General features: G+C 33.0%; 1 protein-coding gene across 1 annotated transcript in view; it reads left to right on the top strand.

The window, feature by feature from the left end:
• DPYD (dihydropyrimidine dehydrogenase) overlaps positions 1–23877 on the top strand; it is a 1041936-nt gene that overhangs the window by 478377 nt on the left and 539682 nt on the right. Inside the window, exon 12 of the mRNA XM_007485012.3 lies at positions 17691–17875. Coding sequence (XP_007485074.2) covers positions 17691–17875 — 185 coding nt within the window. The remainder of the gene's footprint in view (positions 1–17690; positions 17876–23877) is intronic.

Genomic DNA, 23877 nt, shown 5'->3' with positions numbered 1-23877 from the left:
TTTAAGATTTTGTTTTTTGCTTTTGTTAATAGATATAGAAGTGCTACAGTTGTGGAATGATAGATGCACTTTCAGATGAAGTCATTCAATTATTTGTTTTGGTAAAATATTTGATTGTTATAAGAGACCTCTCAAAAGAGGGAGGTGGGCAATCTGTAAATGTTTGTAATGAGAAATGAGGCACACTAACAAAACTTTTTTTTAAAGATAAATCATAGGGGAGGATTTTGATTCAAGCTCAAGGTCAATGATTCAAATTGCACTAATTTTTCTTATAAACCAGAATTTGGCATTGTAAAGTCAACTGGAGTCATGAGGTATGGCTCACCATTCTTTAATTCTAGACCATTATTTATTCAACAGACCTACAAATTATTGAGGTATAAGTCAAACATTTATTCCTTTCATTATGCTCTTATCTTTATCTGTATTTAGATAATATAACATGGAACACACTGTCACTGCTGGAGTTGACAGAATATCATCGTTAATAATTTTGTAATCTATCATTTTACATAAGAAACCTTTTCCTAATGGTACTACTGTACATAGTGTTATTTGTTATTTGTGTGTGTGCGTGATCTCAGTAAAAATAGAAAGGCATTTCTATGTTATATTGCTTCCCTTTTTGTAAAAATATGATGCCTAAAACGGATGACTGAGCAGTGAATCCTTATGAAAATAATAACTTTTTTTTCAGAACTCACATTAAAAGTAATGGAAATATTGGCTAAGTTTCTTTGGGATTGTTTAAAAAGGGGATACACCATTAGCAGCTTTGAAAGCTATTTTGAATCCAACTTCACAACACTTAATGATGGCACTAGATGTGTTTGGAGCATTGCACACTATTTCTATAATTATTTTACTTTCCCTAATAACTGTATAAGAATAGGTTTATTTCCCTAGCGGATATCATCATTCAGAGCCTCTGCTTATCTTTATTTGCCAGATTTCACTAGTAGTTGATATCAAATCCATCCGTAAAGGGAAACAATGGAGAAAGCAATAGTTTGCCATCAAATCAAAGATTTTATATGCTTTTCCTATACACTAAACTAGGAGGAAATACAGAAAAAAAATAGCATTTAAAGTGTTTTATGTAGGAAAAAAGACAGAAAAGGGGAAAATGTATTTGTTTCTTAATATGTGATATCATACCCATACACTTTTAACAACTTTGTGAGTTAGGATGAATAAGTATTTACAAACATATACAAACACACTCACATATATCTTATTAAATAGCATATCACATATATGCATACTATATACATTAATTGTTTTAACTCTGAAAACTTAATTTTTATAAATGTGGTCATATTAATTGGCTTCCTCATTGTCAAAAGTCTACCAATATGTAGGTCATCAGCGCCTACCTTTTTTGGTGCCAGCACTTTTTTTAACCATTTTTATAAGAGGCATTTAGCACACTTCCTGAAAGTTATATAGCAGTAGCAAGCCTTCTTTATCTTAGTGACTTTCCTTTCAGATGAAACAATTTTAAACAACTTTTCTTTTTTTCTGCATGTATCTTAATATCTTCTTTGTACATGTGGTATCATTTGCATGTTGTCTTCACCATTAGACTGTGAGATCCTTGAGTGTAATGTCTGATTTTTTTTTTTTGCTTTGCTTTGTTATTGATATTGTTCTTCTACCTTCCTTTGTATATCTAGCATCAAGCAGAGTGCCTTAGCTTACAATATTTAGTCATTTCATTCATTTCCAACTCTTCATAACCCTATGGACCTCTGTACAAGGGATTTTCTCCTTTAATTGTTAAATCTAGAGTCATAAAGACCAGGGTTCTCATTTAGCCTCAGGAACTTGTTAGCTGTGTGATCTTGGTCAAATCATTTGTCATCTCTTTGTTTATTCCCTTTCCTTCTGTCTAAAACATAGGGTAAACAGAGATATCCAACTTACTTGGCTGCAACTTTCCTTGTCTGAAAAGTGAAGGAAATAATAATACTGACCTCACAAGGTTAAATGACGATCAAGTGGGAAAATATATTGAAAGTTGTTTGTGAATATTTAAGTGTCATCTAAATGATTTTCGTTGTTGTTATCTAAAATCATTTACATGGTGTGATGGATAAAGAAATGGTTGGAAAGCCAGATTGACCTGAGTTCTTCCAACATACTCTGGCTTTGTGACACTGATCAACCACTTCAATCATCAGTATCCTAAGCAGCTAAAAAAGATCTCAGTTTCCAGAGAACATTTTGAACTGTAGTATGAGAGAAACTTTCCTTATTCTAGAGTGCCTTACACTCTTGATATCACAGGTCCAGATCTCATTGATCTTTACTTTGATTGTCTGAATCTTTAGTCAACTGTCCTACTTAACATAATTTATTTCTTGTTAACACATCAGTTGAGAAAAGCTGCTCATTTTCTTGTCATATTTTCTTCACAAATACCCATGTTATATATGCAGATTATTTTTGGCTCTAATCCACTTCCAGACGCAGTATATAGACAAAAATTTACTTTGCAGCATCTTCCCTAAACTATTTTGTGGATAGGTTTAAATCATTTTACAAAATAAAGGAGTTGCAAGAGACTTGCAAGGTTTAGCTTCTTTAAATGGCTATTCAGATTCCATTTGAAGATACCCAGTTATGGGTCTCTGTTACTTCCATAGGCAGCCAATCACAGCTCTAATTGTTAGCAAATGTTTCCTTATTTCAAGATAAAATATGCCTCTCTGCCAATTCCATCCATTATTCTTACTTCTAATCTCTGGGGCCAAGCAGAACACATATAATCTCTCTTCTTCATGGAGGCCCTTCAATATATGAAGACAGCTATTTGTATTTTATTAACTTGGGACTTTCCCTAAGTACATATTAAAAACTACAAGATTATGAATTATGACTCAAATAGTTATTTTATTGATGATTTCATTAATTGCTACCACAATCTTCTTTGTCTTCTGGCATGAAGTAGATTTCCCTTACTTCAATTTTTGTCACTATATTTCACTAGAATGTATGTCTTCTTTGTGTGAAGTTGCTGAGCTGTATTACTGAGTTCAAACAGGAGTCTGACTAAAATATATATATATATATGTACATATATATATATATACACATACAGATATGTATGTATATAAAATATCATATACACATATAAAGGTAAGCAATAAAATCATGTATTTTAAATTTTCATTAACATTCTTACAAAATATGAGTATAATTTCCAGATTTCATACTGACACTGAACATGGAATAATTTGACACTTTAAAATTCCATTATTAATGTTTACCCAAAGCTCCTCACTATCCTGGTTGCCCACCTCTGAATAGCCTCAAAGTCATCAATGCCCTTTCTAAATTGGGGCCCCCCAAATTATGTTGATAATCTGCTGATCATTGAAAAAAGCATTTTCCCTAGTTACATCTGTCATAGCATTATTTGATTTTAATATATATTATTATATATATTAAGGCACCTGAAGAAATCCTTTAAGGCTACATTTTTTTTCTGAGTCCAATGCATTAGTCAATAAACAATGATCTATTACAGCCAAAGGTCCTATGGGATAGATTATGATTTCTAATGAGAGGAGAACCACAGTGGTTGTTTTATGATATGGAGCTGTCCAGGAAATAGTATCATAGCCTAGATCTGGACAAGAGAAAGATCACCTAACAGAACTCAGAGTTAATGATGAGGGTGTCTATAGTGCTAACAATGGAAACATCCTTAGAACTAGTTGGAGAGTAGCATGCTGGTCCAGTGCTTGGTGTGACGAGGTTAAAGCTCACCTATCAGGGGCTGGACTTCCCATATATAAATGAGAGAGGGATCAGACTAAAGACTGCACACTTTTGATAGCTGACTGGGAAGCATCATGGCATCCTGGCTCTGAGCATCATATGAAAAAAACTTTTTTTTTGTATAAACACTGCTAATTCTTCCCTTTTCCCTTTTACATTTACAGGTATACCCTTTTACTTCTTCTAAGATCATAAAGCTTAATGATTCACAGTAGAATGACATACTACTTTAAAATATCCTAATTTTTAAAGACATCAATTCCTATTTGGGTCACTGAAAATACATAGCCATTTCCAAAAATCCCCTCCAATATCATATCTTCTATTCAATCCTTGTCCTAGCACATTGTTCATCTATCGAATCAGTCTGATATATACCGTATACTATGTTGATTCCCGGCCATTCAATTGCATTCAATGATATAGGTAACATACATTTTTTTTCATCTTCTTTATCTTCTTGATATTGTTGGGTAGACCACATTTTGGTTTTTGTTTTTCAACACTAAGGATGCCATTGAGGAGATTTTGTATGTTTGCAGGGGTCAGTGTAATTAGCATAGTTATCTGTAAATAGGAGCATTAGATGATCCAACATTACTATCAAGAGGCAATCCTTTTTAAAACTCTGCCTACATCTTCCATGACATTAGGAGGCATCTTTGGGGAGCATATATCGCAAAAGAAATGTGTGCTTATTTTTTATCACTGTAAAATATTAATGGCCTGTCAGGAGCAACTCCATTTAAAATAGTAGAAAGAAACAGGCAGATATTAACTTTTTTTTTGCACTGTTATGTCCTTATATTCAAATAATTGAGTGAGATAAGAAGCCTACAATATCATTTAAAAAACTAATAAATACACTTGACTCATAAAACAAAATGAAGCTTTGAAGACTTTCTTCAAACTAGGTTTTTCCATAATGGTTAGTTTTCATATCTCAGACTTGGGAGGCATCAACATATTGGTCAAACCTCTTGGACCACTTCTAGTAACAGAAATGTCACAAATGTTCACTTTACCCTTTTTTATTATTGCAAGCTTTAATTGTTCATAAGGGCCTAATATCGAGATGAAATCTGTGTCCCTGTTATTGCTGCTGAATTCTCCTGCTGAATTCATTCCAAATCATGAGGTCTCATCCCACTTTTTTCTTTCATTTTCTTTATTTATCCATTCACTTTACATTTGTATATATTCTAATACTTTGATATAGTTTGTTCAGCCAATGCCCAAATGTTCTGATAGTTGGTTTATTTACTATTCTAACAACCTCATCTAAAACTAAGAAATACTCTGATTTATGATAATCTTACTATAGCTCTAATTTAAGACATCATTTCAGAATTGCACATTTACTTATATACTAAAATTATTTAAATGAATTATTACTGTATGTTTTAAGTTTGTATTGAAGTGCCTACTGCCAATTCAGAGTAAAAAAAGTCTGTAAGATGGATATCAAAAATAACATTAATGAGCTGCTAAAGCTAAAATTACAGGAACTTATGAAATTGGTTAAACATAAAAACCATTAAACTGTTTACTGAAGCTTCACAGATATACTGCAGCTAATGAGCATTTCTGCTATTTAAATAAGCCCAAATTGAACACACATTACATGGATACATAATTAGTCATGGCAGTCAAACACACATAGACTCACTTTTAAAGCTTTATTTAGGGAATCTTTTCCATTTGATTTGTTTTGTTAATTAAAATATTTTTTTAGTATTCACTATTTTAATAATATTGTTTTTTTTTCCCAGTGATATAATTTACTACTGGCTTTCTATTTGTTTTTATATGTGTTTTGAGTGTGGCAAATAGGGATTATTTATTAAAGAGTTTTGTGTATCTTCATTTTTATAATTTTAATACCATTGGTATAAACTTTGAGAATATTTCTCTTAATTTCTTTGTTGATTCATTTGTATAAAATAATTTAGCAGTGCTCTAATAAGACTTAAATATTTCCACCATTTCATGATAATTATTAAAAATTATTTGAGACACCTAAATATGCTTAAAGTATGAAAGTATTTTACAAATCACACTAAGCAAGTATCCCTGTCCTCAAGGAGTTATCAATCTAAAATAACAATAATAGTGCAAAAAAATTAAGTAAATTAAAGTGAAGTATTTGAACATCCTATAGGCAACATGGTATATTAATAGGCAGAATACCTTTTGAATATGAAATACTTTAATTATTTCTACACCACATAGTTGAAAAAGTTGCTTTTCCCCTAAAATGCAATTAGTAACCTACTCAATTAAATTCACTGCATTCCTATTATCTCTTATTTCAAATATAATTTGGATAGTACATACAGATATGAAAACTCAGGAAACCCTTAACTTTCAGTGTTTCGGGGACCCAGCTTACATTGCAAAGCAACAGATCCAACTCATAGTTTTCTGGGGAAGACAAGTCCAAGATTTTCATTAATTCTGCCCTTGAAGGTTTAGTTATAAAGCACATATGAATAACTCATGATTAAGCACTTAATAAGAGTAGAGAGGAATGGAAAGGAAAGGAGAAAGAAAGAGAAAAAGACAAAGAAAGAGACAGAGAAAAAGACAGAGAGGAACAGAAGACAGAAACAAAAATAGACACAGAGACATTATAAGATTATGGGGGAGAAAAAAGGGGAGAGAGAGAGAGACAGAGAGACAGAGAGAGACAGAGACAGAGAAAGACGGGAGAGAGACAGAGAGGGAGACAGACAGAGACAGAGAAAGACAAGAGAGGCAGAGAGGGAGAGAGGGAGACAGAGAGACAGAAAGACGAGAGAGAGAGAGAGAGAGAGAGAGAGAGAGAGAGAGAGAAAGAGAGAGAGAGAGAGAGAGAGAGTGAGAGAGAGAGAGAGAGTGCACCAGAATCATACATAGAGGGTCAAAAAAAAAAAAAGACTAAGAGGAAGATGCACAGAGACAGAGACCCACAGATAGAGACAGTAGTTTATGCTAAAATGAGATAATATCTGAAAATTACTTTGCAAATATTTAATGCTATCTATAGTAAAGGAATATATAGACATGCTAGCTATTATTATGTAGAATAACTAGTCCCATAAAACACAATTCATAACAGACTAAAGGCACATGCCAGTCACTCCCAGTCTAAAGGGAGGATAAGAAGAATAGTTCAGTCCATGATTGCCAACCAGTTTGAACAGTAAGTACCTCTTGTCCATCCTCCTTCCTCTTGACTTCTTTTTCCTTTGGCCAATGAATAGAAAAATAAAAAACCCAAACCCTTGCATCTTTAGCTCCTGTTTGTAATAACATACAGGCTCCAGCTGGCTACCACACCTGCCTCTTGGTCTTTATCTTGGGCCACAAGGGGAAGGATGATGTTCTCCCAATTCTTTTTCTTTGATCCAGGTGAATCTAAGCCATACCACACCTGCTTCTCTCCTCACCAGAAGCCATCACCTAAATTTATTTGGCATCTAAAGCCCTGCAAGTCCTCACCCCCAACCTATCTCCAACTTTATCATGCATAGTTCACCTTTAACTCTACTGTTGAGTCAAATTAGTGTTCTTACTGTTATTAATATGTAATGGATTATTAATCATCACTGCAATCATACTATATGTTCCCATGCCCGAAATGCACTCTGTCCTCATATCTGCTGCTTAGAATATATTTTCTTTAAATATCAACCAGAGTGCCACATTCTATATTAAACTTTTCCTAATCTGCCAGTTTCTAGTAGCCTATCCTTGTCCTAAATTAACTTAGGTTTTTTTTTTAATATATATACTTTTATCTATACATTTTTAAATGTTATACTATATGTTTATTTTTTTTAAAACATTCCCCAATTACATTTTAAGCACTTCAGGGTTTCACACACTAGGCGTTTGTCACTTCTGCTTTAAAATACTCCTTGTATGGATATTCTCTCCATAGATAAGGACTGACAATTCAATCCATCCAGAACTGATAGTTTTACATTGTTGCCTGAGCTCCTGAGAGATTGAATAACTTTTTCATATTCTCACAGGTCCTAATAATGTGCAAGTTCCTAGAAGTCTTAAATTGTTATATATTTATTTTTGTGACCCCAATACTTAACACAGTATCTAGCACAACAAATTCTCTTAAAAAATACACAACCTTACCTTTTATTTTAGAACCAATATTCTGTATTGGTTAAAAGGCAGAAGAGCAGTAAGGATTGGACAGTATGGGTTAAGTGACTTGCCCAAGGTCACACAACTAAGAAGTGTCTGAGGGCAGATTTGAACAAAGGATCTTCTCTCTTTGTGCCTGACTCAGTCCACTAAACCTTCTAGCTGCCTTTAAGCACAGGACATTGATAATAAATGCTTTATGACTACTAATCAATGCAAAGGTACTTTTTAAATATCTAAGATATATAAAGCAGATGACTAATTACTTTGGGAGGAATAGAGATACTCTCTGTCCTTGAGTCATTAACAACTAATTAAGAAAGAAAAAAATGGAAAAGTAAAACTTATAAAAACATGCACCATATCCCAAGTGCTATAAGATTCCAGATCTTAAAAGCAGAGGAGGAGTAACTGAACATGGCCTTATGGTGTGATTAGGGAATGTTTCCTGGTAGAGGCAGGTTTGAAGGATGAGCCTCCATCAAACAAATAAAAGGTGCATCCTTAGTATTCAAAAAGCCTGGGTCCAAATCCTGCCAGTGACAAATTGACTCAGTGACTGACCTCTTAGTGACTCAGGCAACTCAAGACTCTCAATTAAAGAGATGGAATTAAACATATTTTTGTCATAAAGTTTTTCATGTTGAATAATCTGTAATTTGGGGAGGCAGTGTGGGACATTAGAAAAATGACTGCAGAATTAAGAGAATTATACAAAGATCCTGATCACTCTCACAAATCCCTGTGTTTGTCTGTTTTCCTTTTTTGTCGACTGTTTCCAGAATATCCATTCAATTCTCTACTTTATTTTGCCTCCATAATTGGAGACAGGAAAAGACCTATTGCATAACTTTAAAACTCAAATGCTGAAATCTATTCATCCATAAATAAAACTAATGTGTTGTTCTAAGCATATAAATATATATATATATGTTATAATTCTTCTTGTTCCCAATATTAAATACTGAGACTCATTAATGATCCAAAAAGATCAGTGATAATGTTTCTTTGTTATGATTACCGATGGATTGTTTTTGGAGAATCAATCTGTACTCGTGTACTAAAAATACTACAAATTTGACGTTCATTTATAAACACTGAGAAATATACTTGTCATATGCTAGCAGTTTCTCTTTTACATATATGACAGCAGGGCTACATCAGTTTAATTGACCTTGGCAATCTGCATCTGCTAGTGATGTGTCCCTGAGGGACAGTTTTAAGCTGCAGCTTATTGAAGAACTTAGGTGTCACAATACAATTAGGTCTCAGAAAGAAAGGGGAAAAAATAGTTCATGCATTACATTAGGACTGAATAAAATTTCCTATTTTTAAAAATTAAATAATTATTATTGTAAAGCTACTTTGCTATGTCTTCATTTTTTTAAAGATAACTAGTCCTAAGACAATGCCTATTAAAATAAAGGAAAAGGAGAAAGCTTGAATTTTGGCCCTCCAGTACACATTAAGAAAGACATAGGTCCATAAAAGCCCACTTAAAAACTCCAGTGAATATGTAGGTTGAATAATCATTATTTCATTTGGGGAGACTATGCCTCTAGCTTCTCCTTCTACTTTCATTTCCTTCCAACTATTAAACCCTTGAGTTTTATACAGTCATCTCAAATGAAATAAAGTTTCTGTAGAAAGCTTCATCGTTGGGGCAGCTCTTTGGCACAGTGGAGAACATCTGAGTTCAAATTTGGTCTCAGACAATTCCTACTTGTTTGACCTTGCACAATTCTTCCTTAACCCTATTTACTTAGTCCTCGCCCTGCTGTCTTAGAGTTTTTACTAAGATAGAAAGTAAGATTTTTTTTAAATTTTATAAAGGAACGTTTCATCTTTCTGATGATTATTGGCAGCTTATTTTGCATATACTTTTCAGGCAAGTAGAGAAGCTATGTGACATAATATTTCATTTAATACTTCTTAAGAAACAGCAAGCAATAATTTGATTTACAAATATAAATATATATTTTTCAGCCCATTTATATTTTCATTCCTACTGAATTGGTTAATAGTGGGGAGATCAAATATGCCATTGAGTTTTATTTGCATGTATACCAAGCCAAACATGAAAAGAACCAAGAAGGAGTTGCAGAAGGTACCAAAAATAATGGTCAAAATTATTAAATGATCAAGAGATTATTAAAGGACATTCTCTGGGGAACAGATTTAAGAAGAAAAAAAGTACAGTATGATGAAAGATAAAAAGGGAAATAATTGAATTGGTTTTAAAAAAAGGTTTAGATGAATAAATTATAAATTATAGGACCATAAAATATTATAACAGGAAATCAAGGCTATTGGAAACAGTAACCCTCACCTTTCCATGTTACTGTCATAGAATACACCTTGCTTCTTCACTGATGTCTTGGTATCACTATTTGAATCTAACTTAATGTGACATTACTTATTTTCATATTTACAACTCCCACTCATTTACATTGTTCTTCACCGTTTATAAAACATTTTCATAAAATTACTACAAAATTAATAATTATTATCATTTTTATCTTACAGATGAGGATAACTGAGTCTCAGAAAAAGTTGTTACATTAGTAGTAATTGACAAAGTCAGGACTTGAATACAGGTTTTCTGACTCCCCGTTTAGTGATTATTACACAACACCAAACTGTCTTCTTGGTTTTATAAGCAGCAGTTGTGACTATGCTTTTCAAATATTTCCTTTAGGGAAATGCTTTGAAGATAAAATACCAGATCCTATTATTGGTATAAGATGTTCTGTGTTATTATTGGCATAAGGCATTATGTGTCATTATGAAAGAGAATTGAAATTCGAACATTGAAATAGACTGCTTTGCTTTTGATTCCTTTTTGTTCCCCATGAGATGAAGCAATAAATGTATGAGAGACTTGAATTCCTGAAACAGACCTGCCTGAAAATGAAAAGATCATTTTCAGAAGATGACAGGGCTCTCATTTTCTCTACCCACTCTCTCCTCTACCTCTTGGCCTTGTTATTTGACATCTGCCCCACCAATCTACTAAAAATAATCTCAAATGGAGGAATAGCCTCTGAATCACCAAATTTAGTAGCTGTTTATAAGTCCTCATCCTCCTTGACCTCTCTGCTGAATTGGACAATATTGACTAAGATATCCAACTGGATATTCACTTTGCCTTTGGCTTTAAAGACACTATACTTTCCTATTTCTCAGACTGGTTTTTTAATAGCAATTTGTTTTCTCTTCTTATGTCTCCTTGCCCTCCTCCCAACCTCTCAATGTAAGTGCTGCCCAAGATTTTCCCCTGACCCTCTTCTTTTGTCCTTAGACTCTCTTGACATTTATACTTTCTCTGATGTCTTCAACTTCTGCTCTAGATAGTTGGCTCCTAAATCCTGGCTTTGACATCTCTCTTTTGAGCCACAGCTTCATATTTCTCTCCACCTTCTAGACATTTACACCTGGATTTCTATTACCATTTTAAAATCAAGATGTCCAAAACTAGCTTTAGTATCTTTCCCTTTAACCTTATGTTCCTTCAGATTTCACTGTTTTTACTAGTGGTGGTATCTACCTTTTCACCTTGTGTCTTATATGAAAAATCTTGTGATTATTATTCTCTCTTCCTCACCTCTTATAACCAATCACTTGTAAAATCCTAAGGGTGATACATCTCTGAAAGATTTCACATCCATCTCCTTTACTATACCCACCACCAATATCTTAGTACCATCTCCAGTTTAACTAGCTTCATTCAATCTGGGATATTATATTTTATTAAATCCTAATATGTCTTTTTACCTCCACTCTTGTCTCCTTTCAGCTACCCATCTTTATGCAGAAATTTCATTATGACTCTTCTCTGATAAAAAAAAATTATATTTGCTATTATTTACTGAATAATTCCTTGTTTGCTATTCAAGAACCTCTAATTCAATAACATTAGACTAAGTACTTATTCCAATTTTTCTAGTACCTCATCCCACCCTATTTCTCTAGTCTCTTTTCTAGTTACTTCTCTACTTATATTCTACATTCAAGTGTAAAAGCAGACTAATCTAAACAACTGTGTCCTAAAATTCATTGACTTTGTTCCTTTCCCAATGTTCTTTATTCTTAGACTGTTCTCCCTTTCTCCTTTATCTGGTAAATTCCTGCTTATCTTCTAAAGCCAGGTTTCCAGGGCTTTTCTCCCACTATGCATTTCCCCAAGACTTCTCTCCTGGACCACAAATAACCCTTTTGTTTTACACCACTCTCTTGACTTTTATTCCAATATTATGTATTATAAGTATTACTATATTTTGTCTTACATCTCCATGAAGACTGGGAGAGTATCATAATTCTTTGTACCCAGCATTAAAGACCAATACTTTACAATTGTTTCATTAGAATGATGATCACTTTTTAAAAAATCCACATTAAATTTTGAAAGCTAGATTTTATGTTTAAGGTATATATATATATATATATATATATATATATATATATGTAGCAACTTAATTTTTAATAAGCTAAAGTTTTTTGTTATTGTTTATAAGTAAATAAGAATTTTTAATTTTGTCTTTAATTATGAATTCAAATAACAAAAATCCAGTGGATTGAGATCAGTAGCCATGGACCTCTTGAGACTGATTGGTCTCTTTGAGGTTATTTCCATATCAAAACTCACTATTAGAAAATTGTGGAAAACAATCCATGATGGAATGCAGATCAAATAATTAATCTCTTTTAAGGATCAAAGTAGGAAGATAAATTAAAATCTATTCAATTGTTGTTAATAAATAATAGCTTTTTTAAAAGTATGGTTTCAGGAAACATGATGTAATTTAGAGCCAAAAGGCTGAAAATATATTTGAAAGAATACTACCCCTATGACCTTCAGGAAGATTTATAATTTCTCTTGAGTTCAGATTCTTTCTATAAGGAATTTATAAACCTGGGGAGAATGGTTTAAATAAATAGCCTTTGTCATTCCTTTCAATTATAGCTCTATATTCCCTTAACTATTATTTCTATGGCTAGAACATTTTTTCCCAATGTTGTTTAAGATTATGCTAAATTTTTGGCCATCACACAACATACGATTTATTGACTATTATTATATGTCTTAGGAAATACATCTGAAACAAGGTAAATCCAAAAAATTAATCATATGAGTTCATTTAATAAGTCTGCCAAACCACTTAAATTTAATTCAGTGCAACATTTCCTAACTATTAAACTTTCATATGTTGGGGGGGGGTTCTGAATAAGTTGTCACTAAATCAGGTCTACCTCTCCTATTTCTGTGCAGTTGAAATTTTTAACCAGAATGAGTAAATATTATAATTAAGTTCTCTACAAGAGATGAATAAATGAAAAGACATAATTAGAACCAATGATGAGAAGAGCCCTATCATAATTTTTTATATTGCAATTGACTGCTTAGTTTTCCTTACATCTAAGATCAAAGACTGCCTTTGCCTCTTACCTCCCTGAACTTCTTCATCTGTGAAATGGAGATAATAACTATAAGTACCAACTTCAGAGAATTCTTACAGAATTGAAATAAGAAAATGTATGCAAAATGTTTTTCACACTTTAAATGACCTGGAGCTGGAGCTGGAAGGTAACTTCCATATATACATATGGAAGTTTTATATATATATATATATATATATGGAATAAATATAAGGAAACTGTGGTTTCCTTCCTTCTTTCCTTCCTTCCTTCCTTCCTTCCTTCCTTCCTTCCTTCCTTCCTTCCTTCCTTCCTTCCTTCCTTCCTTCCTTCCTTCCTTCCTTCCTTCCTTCCTTCCTCCCTCCCTCCCTCCCTCCCTCCCTTCCTTCTTCCCTCCCTTACTTCCTTTCTTCCTCCCTCCCTCCCTTCCTTCCTTCCTTCTTTCCTTCCTTTCTTCCTCCCTCCCTCCCTCCCTCTCTCTCTGCCTCCCTCCCTCTCTCTCTGCCTCCCTCCCTCCCTCCCTCCCTTCCTTCCTTCCTTCCTTCCTTCCTTCCTTCCTTCCTTCCTTCCTTCCTTCCTTCCTTCCTTCCTTCCTTCCTTCTTTCCTTCCTTCCTTCCTTCCTTCCTTCCTTCCTTCCTTCCTTCCTTCCTTCCTTCCTTCCTTCCTTCCTTCCTTCCTTCCTTCCTTCCTTCCTTCCTTCCTTCCTTCCTTCCTTCCTTCCTTCTTTCTTGCTTTCTTTCTTGTTTTCTTTCCTTTTTCAAAAACCTTTACCTTATGTCTTAGAATTGATCAAAGTAGAAGTGTTGTAAGGGTAGGCAATTGGGGTTAAATGGCTTGCCCAGAGTTCACAGCTGGGAAGTGTCTTCTGAGGACAGATTCGAAGCAAGGACCTTCTGTCTCCAAGCCTGGTGCTCTATCCACTGAACCACATAGCTCTCCCAATGGTGTTTCTTTTTACTTGTATTTGACTTCCCAGTGCCTAAAACAAGGACAGATTCCATAGTAAGTGCTTAATAAATGTTTGTTGACTGAATTATTGAAATGAGATAGGATAAGTAGAGTGCTTTTTGAAAGCCTCAAAGCACATTTAAAATATTAACTTTATTATTAGCATCATCATTAGAAGCATTATTAGTTTTATGTCAAAGGATACTTTCTCTAAAGGGAGAGAGGAGGGAAGGAGGGACTTAAGTAAGTATTTTAATGTATCAAATAAAAAATACATTTAGAAATTTAAATAAAAAGCAATATTATTTAGAATTAGACATTTTCCTTGCCTCAGAAAACAGTAAAGGAGGATGTATAAAGAGAAAGTTGCAGAAATTAACTATTTCCCTTTTTAAACTACATATCTTTATTCTGTCCAAATACTATAATTAAGAATATCTGTACCATCTTCTTCCAAATGAAAATAATTGGATTATGTTTCAAGCTTCTTTTTCATGTTTTGTTCAAGTGCAGGAAAATCCACTGCATCTTGGTGACTAATCCTAAAAATGAAAATAAAATCACTTTAAGAATGGGCGAATGAGAACAATTTATGCAAAGATTCATGAAGGTGGTTGAATAGGTGCTATAGAGAGTTTAGAGCCTGGTTAGATATTAAAGGCATTAGGATCATCCACTCCATCCTAAGCTATCACCAGTTGTCATAACTTTAGGATTGGGTTGCTGCTGAACTTGAAAGATTTTAGAAGAGAGAGTGAGACTGATGACAACTCAGTCATTTAAATCCAATTTAAAGACAAGCCAATACATCAGCCCATGTCATTGTTCCTTTTTGAAACAAGGGATGAACAACACATAAGAGCAGTTATAACCCATTGGGTAAAGCCCTGTACTGTGTTTAGGCAGATCTGGAATCTAGTAATAGCTTGGCCATTAATTATGTGACTTAGAGAAAACCATTTGCTTTATCCATAGTTAGGTTTTCTCATCTACAAAATGAGACTAGACCATTTGTAAATGTTTTTCCTTGCTAATACTCTTTGATTCCCTATCAATTAGAATATTTATCCATTCTAAAGTATATTCATTTTCTTCTCATTTTTGTGGTTTTCATTAAAGTTAGTTGTTTTAGCTACTAAATTCTAAGCTCCTGGTTGGTAAAGATGACATAGTGACTATTCTCTAGCATCTAGGATAGTTCTGCACTCCCCTAGGACACTGTGGATATCTAATGTTGTTTAATATTTCAAAAATAAGAATTATAATGGACCTCAGATATCATGTATCTGGTGTTTTTGCCTGAGGAAATATCACTTCTACTACATTCCTTACAATTAGTTGTTAAGGCAATTATTTAAAAAATCCATTGAATGGAGAATGTGCTACCACCCAAGATAGCAACTTCCACTTTTGGACAACTGGAATTATTAGGATTTTCCTTTACATCGGAAATGAAATTACCTTTCTGTCACTTCCACCTATTGATTGTAGTTTTGCTCTCTATGTCTATGCAGATAAAATCTAATCTCTCCTTCAACATGAGAGTCCTTCATACACTTAAAGATAGTTGTCATGTTTCCCTAAGTCTTTTCTTCTTTAGGTTAAACATCCTTCATTTCTTAACCAAATCTCATATGACAACTTGACCCTCTTTAGATTTCCTGTTGTTTAATAAATATTTACTATCACCTAATTTTCAAAACAAATTGTTCTGGGCATGAGATTTTTAAATTATTTTCTCCTGTAATGATTTTGTATTTTATTTATATTTTATTGAAGGGGAAAATGGTTTATTTATATATATATATAATGTATATAATATATACTTTTATATATATATGTATACAAAATAGACACAAATCAATATAATGCAAGGTGAAAAAGCACTCTAAGAAAATATGAGAAGGAAAAAAACATGAACCACAGGTGGTCAGAGTTGGAGGAAACCTAGGCTGATATTTGATTTGGTAAATAATTAACAAATATTTATTAAGCTCCTTTTATGTGTCAGGCACTGGAGATATAAAAGGAAAAATGAAACACCCTCTACTTTTGAGGAGTTCACATTCTCCTGGAGTTGGAGAATGCCACATGTACATACATGAATATATACATACATAAATTAATGTATGAATGAATAATAGATACTTGGTTTATAGGTGTGTGTGTGTGTGTGTGTGTGTGTGTGTGAGAGAGAGAGAGAGAGAGAGAGAGAGAGAGAGAGAGAGAGAGAGAGAGAGAGAATGTGTATTTACATAATACAATGCAAATTCAAGAGAAATAGGGTTTAGGAAAAGACCTCCTGTAGGAGCTGCACCTGAATTGCACTCTCAAGTAAATTAGGAATTGTATGTCATATAATGAGAAGGAATGTATTCTTGATTTAGAATTCCAGAATTCTAGATGTGCAAAGTCATGGAAGACATGGAAGAGGAATATCTTTTTTATAGATAATGAACTGAATTAGCATGAACAGAAAATATGGGAAGGAAGAACAATAAGAATAAGACTAGAAAATAAATGGGAGGTAAATTGTGGTAGTCTCTAAAATATCTTCCTAGCACATTTTATTCTAAAACCATTAGGAATTCAAGAAAATATTTTAAATAGCCTGATACAATCAAGTTCCATGGTTTCAGAATATTAATTTGGCAGCTGTGTGTGGAATGGATTATAGATAGAAGCTAATGGAGGCAGATATATTAACTATAAGGTTTGTAAGGGGTAAATTTAGGGGGTCAATAGTACAGGGAAGGATGATGAGATTCTGAACTAGGACAGAATAAGTGTAGATAATGGAAGAGATACAAGGATGCAAGTATTGCTGTTGGAGTGACATCAAATTCAGACAAATTCTTTCTTGGGATGGGAGGAGAAAACAGAAGAAAAACTCAAAGATAACTCCAGTGTTGTGAACTAGGTAACAGCTAAGATGGTAGTCCCTTCAACAGAAATAATGATGTTTGAAGGGTGGGTGGATTTTGAGGGAAATATAATGCATTCCATTACTGTAGACCACTTTGTCTCAACAAAATGTACCAAGATTCCTGTTTACCTATTTCAGATCTTATGATAATCAGACATCCAGCTTTTCCTTGAAGATTTCTAATGAGAGAAAACCCATTACCTCCTATTACTGCCATTCCATTTGGGGATTCTAACTGATGGTTGTGGAGTTTTTCATTATATTAGGTCAAAATTTGCCCCCTCAGAATTTCTAACTATTGCTCCAAATTCTATCCTCTAGAGATAAGCAGAATGAACTCTTCCAGATAGATATAGTCTTTCAAATACTTGAAAGCATATAAAAAGCCATGCCTATTAGTTTTCATATTATCAATATATATCATGTTGACCATTTACTGTTGATTTTCTGACTTCTTTGCAGTGAAAGAAGCCATGAATCCTATCAAGTTTAACCGTTGGGGTCTTCCAGAAATAGATCCAGAAACTATGCAAACCAGTGAACCATGGGTGTTTGCAGGTGGTGACATTGCTGGTTTGGCTAATACTACAGTGGAGTCAGTGAATGATGGAAAGCAGGCTTCTTGGTATATGCACAAATACATACAGGTATGCTTACCTTTTTTAGATTCAATTGATATTTGCTAACATATATATTTATTGTTGCTATTAAATATATAACAAAGCATTTCTGTGACATATATTACACATTGAAAATTTTGCTATGTATGGGATGGAGTAATGAGCCCTGGATAATAATATATTTGGGCATATTTGTTGATGTATTACTAAAGAATTTATTGCTAACAAAGAACTAATAACCACAGGTCTCTTTCCTTAATCTTATTTGCTTTCAACATCTATCACCATGTTGGCAAACCTGTGACATGCATGCCAGAAAGAGCTACTCGGCTTCCCCACTCCACCAGCATATGAGGAAATTTCTCACATCACCTGCCTCTCTTGCCCAGCAGCCCAATGGGAACACTTCCATCCTCCCCTGTCTGGGGTAAGGAGGGAGGCTCATACAGTTTGGGCTCCATCTGTAGAAGTTTTGCCATCAATGATCTATCATATTTACCATCCTATTATTTATCTATTCATTAATCTATATATAAAACTACATCAATAAGTTATATAGATAAGTCATATTAATAAATAATTAGAAAAGGCATATTAATCAATTTCATGCAAAACAAAGCTGAAAGGGATAACAAAGGCAATTCAATGAATCAATACTCAAAATAATCTCAAAATGTAAGAAAGCTGAAACCAAAACAATAGTATGAAATGAAACAAGAATAAATGTAAAATTCTTCCTTTAACTTTAAAAATCAGTTGTGTAATTAACAAAGAGGAAAAGTTTATGTAAGCATCAGTTTTTTAAATTTCAGCATTTTTTTAGTTAACCACAACCTTAATAAAACTCACTAGTATCAAATTTCTGTATATCAGTATTCTTACACAATCTACAAAAAAGAGTAATATTTACTCTTAGAAGTAATGACTCTATTTTTCAAGTCAGATTCTCTTTTGGCATTTGCTAACCATGTGCCATTGTGCAAGACATATAAGGACTTGATTCAAGAAACTGGAGATCTTTAGCCTATAAAAGTGGAGACAAAACAAATTCTCTTCAATTATTTGAATATAAATAATCTCTTATGTTACTCTAGATAGCAAAGCTATGACAAATAGGGGAAAGATAGACACAAATGTCAACTCAGTTTTAACCTAACAGTAAGATGGGTTGATTTTGAAATAGTGGCTGACTGACCATCTCACAAATATTCTGAAGAGATTTAATTGCATTGAATAAAAAATTAGATCAGCTAATTAAACTTCTACGATCTGATATGTAGAAGATAAGTATATTCTTATTCATTCATTTAACTTTTTAAAAAAAGTATTTAATCCATCACCACCTCTCATGATATTAATTCCATTTCTGGCCTCCACTCTCGACCTGTCAGAGATTCTCTCATCTTTATTTCCCTTAAATATCTTAGGATATGAGGGGATAGTTTGTTACTCACAGTCTAGCCCCTGTACTTCTACAGTCAAGACAAACTCCATAGGATTTGACATAGGGGAATATTTGAGGTACAGTGAGAATTTCTACTGAGCTCATAGACATTCATCTCCACCCTCCTTGAATACCTGACAACACCAAGGAAAAGCAACAAGAAAAAATATGGAGTTACCGAACCAGCTAAGTGAAGTAGATTGTTTGAAGTACAGTTCCCACTGTAGCACTTGAATCTCTTCTAAGTCAAATAAATTATTTTTGTATTCCTGATAGTGTTATATGAAAAACATTAAGGAGGGCAAACAGTATTTGTTAGCAAAGATAATGAAAGAATGAACACATAAAAGGATGAAAAACTAAGTTCAATTATGTTTTACTTAGTCCATAATATTTAGTTTAGTAATAAACAATTGAATAAAAAATAATATTGGTCATATAAATTATGGAAGTAAGTCTCTTTATAACTCCAAATTACTTTCACCAAAAAAAAAGTGTTTTATGATAACATATTTTTTTCTTCTTTTGCTCTTCACCATCTCATCCCAGGGTTTGTTCTTTTTTTTTTTTTTTAATGAGTTATGTCTATGAGCCTCAGTTAACTGGATCCTAAGTGAGGAACCAATGATTTGGTTAGTTCACTTGTACTATATAAATAATGTCAGCTTGCATTACCACATAAAGTTTTTAGTATGTGCATATCAATGTATATCAATCCTTGCATATCAATACCTCTGTCAACTTGGAATCTAGAAAGCCCAATATTGAGATCTTGAGAACCCCAAATTTGTAGCAGCTTGAGGTCTGAAGACCTCAAAGTTGACCTTGTCACATGAGAATTTATGCTGGAGGGAGATCCCAGACTCAATAGACCTTGAAATATTTTAGATGGAGCTAGCAGACTCAATCAGATGTTAAGTACCATTTGTGTCCTAGTAGGTTCTCCCATTGTGTCAAAGTCCTTTCTGAGGTAGCCTAGCCCTTGGGCTGGATCTTTCCCTTTTGTATCCATTGTAAAGCATCAGCCTCTCCCTAATAATCCTGCCTAGAACTCCTCATTTCTTTGTAGCCATTGTAAAGTCAATCAAGTATACTCTGGTCCTCAGTTCCCCAAGAGGTATATAAGTTCCCCAATTTTTATGGTTCCTCAGAGCTGTCATCTACCACAGTAGCACTCCCAGGGATTGGTTAGCCACAGCATTCAGCTCTGTGTGTATTTTGAGCATGTGACTCTGTGTGGAGGCCAAGGATTGTACTGTTATCCCTCTCCTTAGTTCTGTTTTTTTTTTTCCTGTTTCATACTTTGTTGCAGAGATTAAGTAAAATAATTAGCATTATAAGCATGTAGTAGTAGCTCTTGTGTGTTAAGTTCTCCAGAAGTGACCCACCCAACAGGTTGAAAACTTTTTTAACCTCTCTTGACATCTTATAGAATTGATAGAAGAACTTTGACAAGAGTAACACAAGATGAGCAGATATTGTGGAAAGAAATATGCTCATCAGTGAGATTTCTGATTTTTTTTTGAGTATTTAAGTTCATGGTTATGATTTGACCGATTAATTAGTAGGAGTAGTTTTGTTCTATTTTGAGGGCTAATTAATGGATTTATACATGCCACCAATACAATTGTATAGTTAAAATTACCCACATCAATAAACTTGTCTAAATTAAGACATTGGATTATCTTGAGCTTGGTAGGTAGGCTTTCTTTTAGTTGTATTGGCAAGTCTCTCTTGTCAATGTTTTCTCCATTTTCGTCATTCTTTTATGTTAATCTGATTCTATTATCTTTTCTGTCTTAGAGGACTCAAAGTGAACTCCACTTTAATTATTTAGAAGAATATTAGTGGAGTCTATATCTCCTACTAGGCATCATATTTACTGATGCACTTTTAGGGAAGGTTTAAATAACAACTGCTGATGATTCATTCTAGGTGAATGCATGTGCTTAATAATGATAAAAAAATAATTTTATTATTAAATAACAACAAATTACATTATAAAAACATGCCCTGTAACTTATATCTGATGGAATATTTTATTCAAGAAATTTTTAGTGACTGTGTGGTTGCCATATGCATAGCACTACTAATAGGGTAAGGAACAAGGGAAAGATGATGAAAAGAAAGAAGTGCCATGGCCCCTGTGTTTAAAGATTTTATTGTGAGATAAAAGACATACTTAATAAATAAAATAAATAAATAAATAATGTTTAATAAAATTATATATATATGTATATATTATATTACATTACATATAATTAAGAGGCAAAAAGGCATAATGTTGATTATATAAACTGAAAATAGTCAGGAAGGGGAATGATCAATGGTGGGTGGAATTATAAGAAAAGAATTCTTAGAAAAGTTGGATTTGAAATGACCCTTTTAGTTTATCTATTCTTTGAATGAAGGAATAATATTAGAAGAAAAACATTCATTTTGAAGTAAAAAATGTGAATATGAGGGATCTAAATTAGAGTAGAAGTTATAGACAGATTTATAATTTAGATATTTTCAACTTGTGATCTTGTGCTTTGTATTATGGATTCTTTAAAAATCACCATATTAACAACTTGATCCTTCAAAGTATTGCTATAGTTGTATCCTTCTTTAGAGATCTTTGAAAGATCAATTTGGTAAAAGTGATGTTTAAAGATGTCTAGTTTTATACAGGTCAGATTTGGGGAAAAAAACAGAGATTAAACTCTATATTAATCTACAACTGAAGAAATGATATGAGGAAATTTGGGTTTGGATTAAGGTAATGCAAATGGAAAGCATACATCTATAATAGTTATTTAAAAATTCTAAATTAGACTTGGGAAGTAAAGTAGAGGAAAATAAAATTATAAGGACATAGTGAAGAATTATTTTAGGTGGAAAGATGATGTTTTGGTCATGTTGAGTTTAAAAAATGATATAAACACTAAAAGGACTATAAAGTATATGAAACACTTAACATATACTTGGGTTGTATAAGAATTATAACCATTTTATAGATGAAGAACTTGAGACCTGTAGAGATTGAGGAGCTCTTCCTAAATTATACAGATACTAAGTAGCAAAACAAATTAGGATTTAAATATGTATTTCATGATTTTTAAATCAAGCCAATACTAATATTAATAAGAGTTAACATTGATATAATAATTATACTATAAGCATTTGAAAAGGAAGGGCATTGTTTTATTTTTGACTCTGTGCTCCTAGTAGCTAGCATAATTTCTTAAAACATTTTACACCATATATCTCATCCATTTAAAGAGTTCCAGGTAAGAAACTTTCCCTATCAAAACAGCTCAGCAACTTCTCTGCAATGTACAGTCTTGATAAATTGACTGGAGCATTGAATGGTTCAGTGACTTATGGAGGGTCACCCAACTGAGAAACAGCAGAGGACAAACTTGAACTCAGACCTTCCTGGCTATGAAGCCAGATTACATAATTGTTTCTCACATAGTTGACATGCACTGTGTATTAACAATTAAGAAATTCTTGTATATTTCTCAAGATAAATAATATAAGAAATACCAATGAAATCAGGTTAATATCCTAGAGACATTTATTTCCTTCAAAAATTTGTGATTCCTTTATGTTTAATTTTTTAAACAACCATTCATTTTTACATGTAGAACATAATATATGTATTATAACAATCATATAATACATATGAATTCTTATTAATATATAATAAATTATAATAAATATGCCTATCTAAAAGAAATAGATTCTCACATTATCTATGCCCCCAAATCTGTCTCATTCTTTTACCCCAATGAAGGCTGTACATATATTATTATATGATACGTATTTCCATGTCCATCATTTATAAAACAGGATACATATCTTTTACACTAGAGAAAAATTCATGAAGGAAATAAAGTGGAAAATGGTAAGTTTCAGTCTGCATTCAGACTCCGTCTGCTCTCTCTGTGGCAGTCCGGCAGTTCTTTTCCATAATTAGTCATTTGGAGTTGTCCTGGATCCTTGCCTTGTTGATACTCATTAAGTCACTCACAACTGGTCATCTTATATTATTGTTGTTATTGTGTATAATGTTTTCTGGTTACTGCTTACTGCATTTTGCTTCACTTCATTGAAGTCTTTCCAGATATTCTTTGTAAACATCTTATTTGTCATTTCTTATAGCCCAATTTTATTCCATTACCATCAAATATCATCACTTGCTCAGTCATTCCCCAATTCATAGACATCCCTTCATTTCCAGTTGTTTACCACCACAAAAAGAGCTGCTATAATTAGAACAAATGGTTTCTTTTCCTCTTTCCTTAATTACATTAGGAAACAATGCTATTGGTGGCATTACTGGGTCAAAGGGTATACATAATTTTGTAACTCTTTGAGTATAATTCCAGATTGCTTTCCAAAGTGCTTAGATCAACTGATAATTCCATCAACAATGTATATTACTAGGTCAAAAGATATACATAGTTTTATAACTCTTTGAGTATAATTCCAGATTGTTCTCCAAAGTGGTTGGATGAGTTGATAATTCCACCAACAATGTAAGAGTGTTCCTTTTTTTCAGCTCCCCTCCAACATTAATTAAGAAAGAAAAACAATT

Source organism: Monodelphis domestica, chromosome 2 (genome assembly GCF_027887165.1).
Source record: "Monodelphis domestica isolate mMonDom1 chromosome 2, mMonDom1.pri, whole genome shotgun sequence".
NCBI classification, from domain to species: domain Eukaryota; kingdom Metazoa; phylum Chordata; class Mammalia; order Didelphimorphia; family Didelphidae; genus Monodelphis; species Monodelphis domestica.
Note: the sequence above shows the minus strand (reverse complement) of the source record. Positions and strands in the feature narration are given on the sequence as shown.